This window comes from Urtica dioica, chromosome 8, assembly GCF_054948205.1.
Source record: "Urtica dioica subsp. dioica isolate 48M chromosome 8, U.dioica_male_clone48M_v1_H2, whole genome shotgun sequence".
In the NCBI taxonomy this organism is placed as follows: Eukaryota; Viridiplantae; Streptophyta; class Magnoliopsida; order Rosales; family Urticaceae; genus Urtica; species Urtica dioica.
The window spans coordinates 10,376,859-10,389,205 of NC_142763.1; the positions used below are offsets into that span (position 1 = coordinate 10,376,859).

The following is a 12,347-nucleotide window of genomic DNA, read 5'->3' on the forward strand; positions in this document are numbered from 1 at the left end:
ATGTACATGCTTATGCAAAACATGATGGAAAGTCTTAGACCTCTCGTGGGATCAAAAGGGTGGGACTTTTGTGTCCTATGGAAATTAAGTGAAGACCAAAGGTTATATATAAATCAATCAAGTAGAGAAATATATATGATTAAAATGTTATATTTGTGACATTATTGATGGCGTCTTATTGTTACAGATTTGTTGAGTGGATGAATTGTTGTTGTGGTGGGGCTGAAACCTCACAAGAAGCGAATAATAACAATAATTGTGGAGATGAAGAACTTCTTTTCCCAGTTTCGCCACTCATTCCATGCAGAGACACCATGTTTCAACACCCAAGAACCAACTCTTGTGACCTTCTTTTCCAATTGCCAACTTCCATGCCTTTGGACTCTGGGTATGTATTTACTATAAATTCATTTCACTTATTAAGTACCATTATTAGCATGCAGATAATGATTTTGTATCATAACTTGACTTTTTCTTTTTTCCTCTCCAAATGAACAGAATTTATGCACAGACGTTGATATCAAACCAGCCCAGTTGGCTAAACTCTTCTAGTGTCACAGGCTCCCATTTTCTTGAGGTTACTTCTATCTAGTAAATAATTAATTATAACGATATTTATTGTAGATAAAGGAATTTACTAACTTAATAGTAATATTGCAGGAATGTAGTGGGACCAGGGTTTTGATTCCAATGGCAGGAGGGTTGGTTGAGCTTTTCGTTAACAAGCAAGTATGTTCACAGTCAGTCACACACATTCGTGAATATGAATTACATGTTTCAAACTAATTAATACATATTTATTTTATTTCACAGATACCAGAAGACCCAAACGTGATTGATTTCGTAACGTCGCAATGCAACATATCACCGCCACTACTCGATCATCATCAAAACGACGCAACGACGGCAAGCTTCATCATCGACATGAACGATCAAATAATCCAATCGTCGAGAGCGTTCGTCATGAACGACGAGTCGGACAAAATAGTGGACCCCACAACAGAGACAGCGACAGCAGAGAAGCCACCGGTGTCGCCGGCGACGGCGTTCGAGGGGCTGAACCTGTCGCCGTACGACATCCCAGTGCAGTTCGGGGCGAGAAACGAGGCGTCGTTTTTGGAGGCGGAGGACAAGGGAGCGAAGAGAGGGCAAGAACGGTCGAACTCGATGTCGGATTGCAGCGACGAGGAAGACAACGAAGGGAATAAGCAGCACGGAAGCAGAAAGTCGTCGTCGGGGAAAGGGCCGCAGAGCAAAAACCTTGTCGCTGAAAGGAAGCGCAGAAAGAAGCTCAACGAGAGGCTCTACACTCTTAGGTCTTTAGTTCCGAATATTTCCAAGGTAATTAAACCAACTTCATCTCATTGTTTTTATCACTATTTTCACTATATATGTACTTGCCATTAACATAGAAAATAATTACTCCTAAATATTTTATAAAACTCGGATTTAGAAATTTACTTGTTTTATGACTATTTTCACTAAATGTTAAAAAAAATAGCTCGATTTTTATTTATTCGTTGTTGAGGGCTTTGAAAAAATAATCTGAAAATCATAAATCAGACCAAAATGATTGTTACTAATCTAGTCCCCCCTTTTTTTTTTAATCTTAAATTCGTTCTTAATAAACAGTCCAGTTCATATTGCTATATTGAAACTGATGTATAGGTCGGATTGCGGACTTGTTCCGAGACTTCATTTTGTCAATAATTTTTTGTTTAACTTTAGTGCATTTGAACTTAATATTTGGTGCTGAATATATCGAGTTTGAGTTAAATATATTAATTTTCAGCATGTTTTTTTTTTCATCACAACTAATGATAATTTATTTAATTTAGATGTTTTTTAGTTAAACTATTAAAATAAAAATTATCGTGTCTTAAACGGTTAAAGCTAGAACAAACGGTCAAAATGGATTTATTGCTCCATAATTTTGTTTTCTTATTGGGGTGGTCTCAATTTATCCAAACCATTTAAAACGATCCGGTCGTCCCATTTGATACCACATAGATGTGCTCATATTTCGTAACTTAAAGAATCTTAATTGTTATTTAAACTTGGATCATCCGTACACATTGTTTATATTTTTTTTTTTGTTGACGAATAGTTGGATAGGGCTTCGATTCTTCGTGACGCAATAGAGTACGTGAAGGACTTGAAAAGACAAGAAAAAGAGCTTCAAGATGAGCTCGAGGAACTTTCCGTGATCGACGGAGCAAACGGAAAAAGAAACAATCCCAAGTCTGAGATTTTGAATTTTGGGGCCGATTCCGAGTCCCCTAACATTTATTCCTTTGAAGCATCGGGTAACAATGAGATAACCGCATCGAAACAAAACCTCGACTCTGATACCACTGCGAATGACAAGGCGCCACAAATGGAGGTAGAGTTTGGTAGTAAATAAATATATAAATTCTAAAGGCAATACTCAATTATGTTTACTAAATACTTTTTTGTTTATTTAATATGATTTATATATAGCCCCAAGTTGAAGTGGCTCAAATAGATGGGAATGAGTTCTATGTGAAGGTGTTTTGTGAGCACAAGCCCGGGAGATTCGTGAGGCTATTGGAGGCTCTGAACTCTTTGGGACTAGAAGTCACTAATGCCAATGTCACCACCTTCAGAAACCTTGTGTCTAACGTTCTCAAAGTCGAGGTATGTTCCTTTGGTTAACTCTTATTTCTTGTGAAACAAGTTATTATTATTATTATTGCTTTGGTTTTTAATTTGTCAAGTTATGAGTTTTGACGTAGACATGGTAGTTTATAATTAGATATCTTGTTTTAAGCTGTGTTTGAGTTTTTGTGTGAGAGAGAGAGAGAGAGAGAGAGAGAGATGATTCTCTTTTATTATTAATATGACATTTGTAGTTATTTGGTAGAGGGTAAAAAGAAAAAGGGTGAAGGTTTTGGAGGTATTGTGAAATTATCGGACTCAGCATTTTTAATTCTTCCAATTTTAAAAGAAAAAATATTGTTTTGTGCAAATATACTTCTAAATAATTCATAGATCTATCATTTTTCTCTCATCTATATCAAACACAACTAAAAAATATTTAATCATTTCTTTTCTTTTTTATTCCTTTCTCCTTCTTCTGTACTATGGTTTCATTAAATAAGTAATAATACTTATTAGAAAAAAGCGAGTGACCAGATTGATATGTAACTTAGTTTGCTATTGATAGCAAAGTAATCAAATAACCTTCAAAATCTTTAAAATAGTCTTATTTTTACCTATCATCAGTGAAATCATAAAACGTGGTTATTTGCTTTTTTTTTTTTTTTTTGTAAAATGTAACAACTAGTTATCAATATCTTACTTATTATAATGGGATATGAAATCAATTTCATTTGTTTTTATTCTTGTTTCTTGGGTGGCAGAAGAAGGATAGTAAAATGGTAGTCCAAGCTGATAACTTGAGGGATATCTTGTTGGAGTTCACAAGGAATCCATCAAGAGGATTGTGTGACATGTCTAAACCCCCTGAAAATGGAAATGGAAGTCTCCTTGACTATCAACAACACCTTCATCACCAACAAACCTACTGATTATTTATTTATTTATAATTTCACATCATTGATGTTTCTCTCTAATTATTCAGTACACCTTAACTAATATCTGTTGACAATCATTATTCTATTAGTTTGTTTTCGGTCTTAATTTTCTTTAATTAGTTATTGATATGTATATGCTGGTAAGACGTCATTTTAGGCTTTACTGGTGCGAAATGACTTACTAGCCTTCTTTCTGAGAAGAAATTACACATATACCTCTAACTTTCAAATATTCGATAAATATCTTATTTTTAAATTTAAGATGATATTGCCTTATTTTAAATGAAACTGTAAACGGAAAATTAAATGAAACTATAACATTGAGAAAAAAAAAAGTCATATAAAACTAGGCTTTTGATTGGTAGGGATGATAGAAAATTGAATGGATGGAGTAACAAGGAGGGAAGAGAAAGAAAAAGAAAATTGTGAATTATAAATTTTTAAAAAGTTGATTGGTATAATGTGATGAAAGATTAGAATCCATTCATTTGTTTGTTTGGTATAAACTAAAATAGAGAGGAATGGTTGATATTTTGTGTACTTAAATTACTAAATTGCTATTATTTTTGCAATAATAATTATAGTATTAAATTATATATATGTAATTGCCATTATTTTGTATTATTTACTTTCATTTTTTTGTTTCCGTCTTTCTCGATCTTTCTAAATTGAGAGAGATAGTTTTTTTGTGGGTGCCACGGAAAGCTTCAATCCTTTCATTTTGTTTTCCCTCCTCTCTACCAAACAACACAATAAATTTATTTTCATAGTAAAATCCCTTCATATTAATCAATCCTTCCACTTTCCAAATAAGAATGAGAAGTGATCTATTGTTAGCTTATGTAATTTGCACTCTCTTTCAGATGACAAATGAGACAGTTAAGGTTACGGATCTAGAGAGAGCGGCATCGGTGGGGGCATAAGGTTAATTTAAGTATAATCAATTTATCATTTTATTATCTTTAAAATTATATATGAAAAAATTATGTAGGCGATTAACAGTTTCATTAAACTACAATTTGATGTGTATATATATATATATATATATATGTGTGTGTGTCATGATCACACGCGTTACCGTGTCATATATAATTCAATTTCGCCATCTGATTTAAAAAAAATAATAAATTTAATATCACCATAGCATATATTTATATATATATATATATGTCATGATCACACGCATTACCGTGTCATATATAATTCAATTTCGCCATCTGATTTAAAAAAAAAATAATAATAAAAATATCACCATAGCATTCTACAGCCAATCTAGTGTGTTACAAAAAATTCTTATGGTCATAAAAGTATTTTACATCTTCTTGATAGCCATTTAACACAAACCAATGTACTGCTCTTTTTTTCCCTATCCACCAACGGATATAGCTACCAATAGTTAAAAATAGACCGACAGTTAAAAAAAATTCACTTTAAACCATTATATTTTCTTTACAGCGGTAGTGAAATTTGAGCAAACAGAAAAGCGAAAAAGGTTACAAACAAAACCCAATTTCCCAAGCCTTTGCTCAACAAGCAATCACTGGAGTTCCGGGCCACCGTAACCTGTGGTGGTGCGCCAGATGGCGAACCGTTCGGTACAATATCTTCCGTGGAATTACGAGATCGCCCCACTTCGATCCCGAACCTCATTCCTCCGAGGCAATGACTAACGATGCCGCATATGAACCAATATTTCCTCGCCTCAGTCAACTCGATTCTGTCGTTCCCGGTCGTGTGCATCGACAAAACTACCCCGCTCGAGTCGCACGATCTGTACGTGCTTTCGCCTACCTCGAACACGTTGTGTTGCCCTTCAACATACTTGAAAACTATACACACACCCCAAAAAATAAAATAAAAAACTTTGTAACACATGATTTTGCTATGTCTAAATGGATTTTCAAGTGTGAAAAAGGATTATACCTAGAACATCACCAACAGTGAAATTCTAGCTTTGTGACCAAGATAGATAATATCCCTGGCTGTCCCATTCATCTTCATCGCCAACAACAAACTCTTCAGATCTTACACACTTCACAAGCAAAGTTGTGTAGATTACTATGGTTAATGATAAGAAACTTAAGGTGTTGAGGGGATTTCTTTCTCTCATGACTTTCTTTTGATATATCTTGGAGGTTTTGTGGCGAGACCTTAATTTGATTTTGAAGTGATTGTGAAAAAAGCGATGGCTTATATATAAAAGGTACACTACTTGATTGTGGTTGATTGTGTCCTATGACTTGTTCCTGCAACTTGATGAAAGCCTGCAAAATTGTTTAGTAATAATGATAAGATTAATATACAAATAATTTAGATCAGAAAATTGCGTGTTGTACTTGTACCAAAATTGAAGAAAGAAAGAAAGAAGAACTGGGTCTCGCCCAAAAAAGAAAGAAATTGAGATCTAGTGAAAAACAATTTGATACTACCTATATTATTTTAATATTCGTTGGATCATTCTGGTCCAGTTACACACTTTTGTTCTTGTTTTTTTTTTTTTTTTTTTTTTTTTTTTTTAATTTTAGTTTTACTTTCTGTTTTGTTTTTGTTTGTTTAAAAAAAAATATATATATTGTGAATGAAGTGTAAGTTACCATTGTTTTTTTTTTTTTTTGACAATTTCAAAGGCAATATGAATATAGCGTTTCTTTCTTGAAATGTTCAATAAAACTGCGCAAGTTTATCGTAAAGATTCGTTTAAATTCTTTTGAATTTGTTTTCAAATTCATATAGTACATTTGGCACATTCACTATTTTATTCTTCGTTATTCATTTAATTGAAAGATTTTTTTTTTCTTCTGATGAAGTGTAAAAATTATATATCTTTATTGTTTACAAATTACGACTCGGTTATAAATTCTACTATACATAACGTGTGTGGAAAAGAATTAGTCATTTCCAAAACGCACTTTTTATATAAGAAATTACCCACTTGAAATTGACCCGTCACAATACATAAGAAAATGAAAAGAAAAAAACGATACAAAATTAAATGATAATGATGGGACTTCCTAACATTATACATGTGGCTCAATCCCCACTGCAGCATTTCAAAAAAAAAATGATGGGACTTCCTAACATTATACATGTGGCTCTTAATGGCATGAAGCAGAAAGCAATTATAATAGAGTTATGCTATTTGGCACAACTCACGAGTGGGAACGATCCGCTCGTGAGTTGACACGTGGCAGTTAGTGGCCACGTGTCAACTCAGGGGTGGATCGTTCTCACTCGTGAGTTATGCCAAAAATCGTTTCCCATTATAATAACCTCAATTGGGTCGGGGCATCCGTTGACTGCCTAGCCCGACCTTCTTATTAATGATTTTAAGCTGGTATGGCCCGGCTTGAAAAACAATAAGGCCGAATTAAGCTTGTTTAAGGGAATTACATGGGCTTGAGCCCTCACACCCTGAAAAAAAGTCAAGCCTATCTCAACCATTTTAGAATAGACTATAAAATATTCATTTTTAAAATAAAATATTCTTTTTTAAAATAAAATATATACTTATACATAAAAACAATTCTTCTTCTTTTATTTTTTTTGTAAGAATAATTTTTATTTATAAAACATGTTTTTAGACTTTGATTTAAGTTTATTATTGATGATATAATTTTTAAGATTAAACAAAATATATTGTAAGGATTGAAAGTGAATATTACGCTTTGAGCTTTTTTTTTAGATTTTTTAAAGTTCGGGCTCAAGCCCGTACCTCATCCCCAAAGGCCATAGTCGTAGTCCAAAGTTAGGTTTTATATCACTCTTCGGGATCAACCGCCCATAAAAGAGTATGGGCCATGCTTGAGTCTTGGCCTCCACTTGCCTTGAGAAAGAGCACGAGCCATGTTCATCCTCATGCTTGAGCTTTTTTTTTTTATATAAATTTTTTCAAGATCGGACTCAAGCCCGAACATCATCCCCAAGAACCATAGTCTTAGTCCCAAGTTAGGTCTTATGTCACTCATCGGGCTCAACCGCCTATAAAAGAGCACGGGCCATGCTTGAGTCTAAGCCTCCACTTGGCTTAAGAAAGAGCACGGGCCATGCTCATCCATAGGCTTGAGCTTTTTATACAAATTTTTAAAGCTCGGACTCAAGCCCGAACATCATCACCAAGAACCATAGTCTTAGTCCCAAGTTGGGCCTTATGTTACTCCTCGATCCCAACCCCCCATAAAAGAGCATGGGCCATGCTTCAATCTGGGCCTCCACTTGGCTTGAGAAAGAGTACGGGCCATGCTCATCCCCATGCCTGAGTTTTTATTGAATAAATTTTTTAAAGCTCGGACTCAAACCCGAACCTCATGCCCAAGAACCATAGTCTTAGTCCCAAGTTGGGCCTTATTATTGGGAAGTCACATGTTGGTATCAAACACAAACAATCGGTCCAATACCGATTGTTGAGAAGTCACAAGTTGGTATCAAACATGAACAATAACTCTGATACCAATTGTTGGGAAGTTACAAATTGGTATTAAACACGAAAAATTGTTCTGATACCGATTGATGGGAATATAGGTTTGGTATCGGACACGAACGATCGCTCTGATGCCATTTGATGGGTAAATTACTTCCCTGACGTTAATTACCATTCCCATGTATTGAACACGAACAATCGTTTCAGTATTTCTTATAGGGTAATCAATCTCTTAACCTTTGGAATATGGTTACTAGTGTTGAATAGAAGAAGATGCGGACAATCGCTAATATTCAACGTAAACAATAATTACTAGGATACTCAAAATTATTCAACAACATATCAAATATTTAGACAAGCGTAATCAAGATAAACCATAAGACCATTTAATTATACATACATTTCGGCTCAGTTATAGATCTTCCACGCTCCTAGCTTTGGATCTCCTTGCTTTTGGAATTCTTCTGCGGCTCCTTGCTCTTTGGGTCTTTGAATCTCCAAGATTTCGGACTCCTCGGCGACTCATTTCTCTTTGGATATTTCGGTTCATCAATTGCTCGTTTATTGATCGAAACTAGAGTCTTTTAAGATATGTAATCTCCGGAAGAACAGAGACCAAGGTGTGGGTCAACTCTTTTCTCACTTATTATTCCAGCGAGGTGTCAGAATAATTATTTCTTTCTTTGGGAAGTGGTATGTACGAATTTTCCAACTTTGGGAGAGAGAAAAAAAACATCCAGACCAAAGGGAGAGGGGTTGCTGAATTTGTAGTGTGGAATAAGGCTTAGTTGGGCGATTTTTGCACTACCCAACCCCTTATTTATAGCTTTCCAGCTTACCATAGAATATGCAATTTCCTGATTTACTTTTATCTTATTCAAATTAGTGTGATATGATTATTTTATAAATAGAACAAATAAAATATACTATAGATAGTTTAATAAATAAAATCACTTTAGAATATATTAATCACGTAACTGGATCTAAAATCACATATGTGGAACACAAGTGAAATGTTGATCACTTGGGGGAAGCATTGTACACATTTGATATGTGTATCATTTAAGCACCGTTACGACACACTAATCAAGGTCGCTATAATGATCATAGTGAGATCTGGTCTAAATTCTGAAGTGATCACGGACTTCTAGGTTGTATTACTGAGTTCTTTGACTCATTCGGTAATGCCTACTTGTAGATGCCTAAATACGTATGTCTCGGGAATTCAAATATGATCCGAGCGGAAAATGATTCACAAATACGAATCCAGCATTCTTGAAAGAAGGTCAATGTTCACTCATCTAAGAGTTGATTCCATAACCAATTGACTACGCGCATTTTCGTAGTAAGTACATATAAAAAAAAATCTTTTGTTGGAGAAGTAACGATACTTAGGGCTCATATATATCGAGAAATGTATAAGCATAAATATATGTAACTGAACTCCTCTTATGGTATTGTTTTTATTCTGGTTGCCTTATATTAGATCTGTTGTTGTTGAATGATTTTAAGTATCCTGATAATTATTGTTTACACTAAAGATTAGCGATCGTTCGCATTTTCTTCTATTCCGCATTTCTAAACATATTGTAGGGTTAAGATATTGGTACCCAATAAGAAGTATTGAAACGATCGTATGAGAACCGTAATTAACTCCTAGTGGAAGTAATTTACCCAACAATCGGTATTGGAGCGATTGTTTGTATCTAATACCATAACTTGTACTTCACCAACAGTTGGTATTAGAGCGATTGTTTGTATTTAATATCAACGTGTTTTTCCATCAATTGGTATTAGAGCTAGAGTTAGATTCTCCCAATTTACCATTTGACTCAAGAATCATGATTTTCGATTTACAACCTTTATCAAAATATAAGAGATATGTTTGATCATTCAAAGCTAAAATTATTCAAGAACATGTTCGTAATTATCAAAATAAAGTTAGATTCATTGGTTCGATGAAATATGGACTATGTTCATAATATTCTATATGGGAATATTTTATTTACTTTGATCAGTTATAAATTAAAAAAATTTATTGGATTTGTTTTATGATTGAAAATCCTACTTTATAAGGATATCAAATAAATTTGTTCTGATTTGTTGTGAATCCTCTTTTTAAAGAACTCTTGTTTTTTTAAATAAAAGATTTTGTGTTCTGAAATAAAATATTTGAATTTTTAAAGGTTTATAAAAGATTCAAAGTCTATATTCATTGTCATAACTAAATACTCTTTCTTAGGTTATAGCCATATTTAAGGTTTTATTTTGTTTATTTCCGGATTTCTTTTTAGAGAAATTAATATTGAAAAATCGGTATTTATGGAAAGTGGGTATTTCAAGAATTTTTATGTCATCAAACTTTTTTAAGCTTAAAAGTGTTTTTCTTAATGGAAAAAGAGTTTAAGGCCCACACTTAAAAGAGTCCGTATCGAAGCGGACTCTGTTGCAGAAGCTGAACTCAAGGCTGTCCAGATGGCCTTGCTCTTGGCTAGATTCCGAAACATCAGGCGTTTGGAGATAGAGGGTGATAACAAAATCGTCATGGACAGCTTGGCGGGATCGAAAGACAGCCCTTTTTAGTCTGTTATTCCTTTGTTTAATTCAACTTTAGAATTAGCAAAAGAGTTTGTTGATGTTAAGTTCTTGTGGTGTAGTAGGACATTAAATGGAGTTGCATAGCCTTTGTAAATGGGTTGTGAATTCTGAAGTTTTTGGGTTTTGTGAGTCAGGGGAGGTTCCGCCCCCTGTGCGGAACGCTTTGACGTTTGATCTTGTTGAATGAATTCCCCCCCCAGCTCTTCTTACGAATGAGCTAAGAGTTCCTGGGGGTGGTCTGTTTCAAAAAAAAAAAAGTAATAGGGGATTTTTCACATAAAAAATAAAAATAAAAAAAGAACAATCATCACGTTTAAAAAGAGGTCAATTTATAATTTTGACTACAGAAAAAATAAATAACGGTATTATATATATGTAGTAGTACCATTAGACAATATCATCGTTTATGACTTATTGTTCTAAAAAAATTAATTTTGTTATATGTTGGTTAGCTAGCAAGGTTATTTGCACGTATGATAATTATTAAATCAGCGTTTGCCTTTTCACGTGCAGAAAAATCACTAACAATACGGATCCATGTATAACATATAGATGTATAAGGAATGTACACATATGTTGCAAGATTGTTGTTTAATATTTGATTATACTAAAAATAGTGCTTTGGAACAGATATAGTTTTTTTTTTTTTTTTTTTTTTCCAAAGAAAGTGTATCGTCAATTAATTAACTAGACTAATAACAGACTATACTATACCTAACTAAAAGAAGAGACTTTAATGTGTATATTGTTTCCCAAATGCGAAACAAAGCTTGAGAGAGTAGTTGGAAAATGAAACAAAATATTAAGCCAAAATGTACATTAAAAAACTTCAGCGAAAGCAAAGGTAGTTAGGGTTTTGTAGGCAATAAGTTGGGTCATGCAGATATCACCCTCTCATCATTACCAACTAAAAATATTTTTTTTTTATTTTCTTATGTATATATTTATTTCTCTCTCTTATCTTCTCGTCTCTCAAGTATACTCTCTAACAGAAAAAGTAAAAGGAGGAGAATAAAGTTTTGTTACATAAAAGGAAATTTATTCTCAAAAGGGGGAAATTTTTTCAATTTAGGATGAATAACGTAGCACCATTTCAGACTTGTTCATAAGCATAAAATCAAAGAGTTAGATTTAGGAAAAACGTGACATGCGACATATATAAAGTAGTTGGAAAAACTTAATACCAATTCGTCTATATATAGTCGGGGTTAAAGTTATAAATTTCAAGCCTTCAATATAATATATATGTTTCCTTCTGTGAACTTTTCTTACGCGGTTTTTTTTTTTTTTTTTTTTTTCCGTTTCGGGTTCAAGAGTTCGAGAGTAGTTGAGACATGAAATATATAAAATTAATCCCCAAGCGAGTGAAAAACTTAAAGGTTGTTAAAGTATAACGCCACACTTTTAGGTCATGCAATATGGTCCTGCTATCACTTTCTGATTTTAATTATTTTTTAAATGATAATTTGTATACCCTTGAATACTTAATTGACAAAGGATAGAGGGTGTTATTTATATTTAATTCGTTAATAAAATCAGTCTTTCATGCCATGCTTATAGTTCACCTACCAATATCATATGGCAATTTAAGAGGTTAATGTATATTATGATTTCTTTTTAATTTGTTTGTTTCTCTATTTTCTGATTTTCGCTATGTACTTTTGGTTTTGAAAGTGGGGTCTACAATACATAGAGTGATTCGAAGATTTATCATTCTTGTATGTACACACAAACACACACCGTAGGCACATATATATATATTATATATACATACA

General features: G+C 33.4%; 2 protein-coding genes across 2 annotated transcripts; one reads left to right on the forward strand and one right to left on the reverse strand.

The window, feature by feature from the left end:
* Positions 1 to 3,551, forward strand: LOC149387968 (transcription factor ABORTED MICROSPORES-like). The gene is made up of 8 exons (XM_089622285.1): positions 1 to 101; positions 188 to 388; positions 499 to 577; positions 661 to 729; positions 814 to 1,341; positions 2,108 to 2,383; positions 2,482 to 2,658; positions 3,384 to 3,551. The coding sequence occupies exons 1-8, from the start codon at positions 1 to 3 to the stop codon at positions 3,549 to 3,551; spliced, it is 1,599 nt and encodes a 532-aa protein (XP_089478411.1).
* A 1,455-nt stretch (positions 3,552 to 5,006) lies between these two features.
* On the reverse strand, positions 5,007 to 7,287 carry LOC149387969 (blue copper protein 1a-like). Its single transcript, XM_089622286.1, has 3 exons — positions 7,270 to 7,287; positions 5,770 to 5,821; positions 5,007 to 5,386 (listed from the first exon to the last, which is right to left on the reverse strand). Exons 1-3 carry the CDS (start codon positions 7,285 to 7,287, stop codon positions 5,007 to 5,009), a joined length of 450 nt encoding a protein of 149 aa, XP_089478412.1.
* Positions 7,288 to 12,347: the final 5,060 nt, after the last annotated feature.

Coding starts and splice junctions, on each gene's coding strand:
- LOC149387968 (XM_089622285.1), top strand. CDS start 1: ATGTACATGCTTATGCAAAACATGATGGAAAGTCTTAGACCTCTCGTG. Junction 102..187: donor AAATTAAGTGAAGACCAAAG/GTTATATATAAA, acceptor TTATTGTTACAG/ATTTGTTGAGTGGATGAATT. Junction 2,659..3,383: donor CTAACGTTCTCAAAGTCGAG/GTATGTTCCTTT, acceptor CTTGGGTGGCAG/AAGAAGGATAGTAAAATGGT.
- LOC149387969 (XM_089622286.1), bottom strand. Junction 5,387..5,769: donor ACACAATCAACCACAATCAA/GTAGTGTACCTT, acceptor GTGTGTGTATAG/TTTTCAAGTATGTTGAAGGG.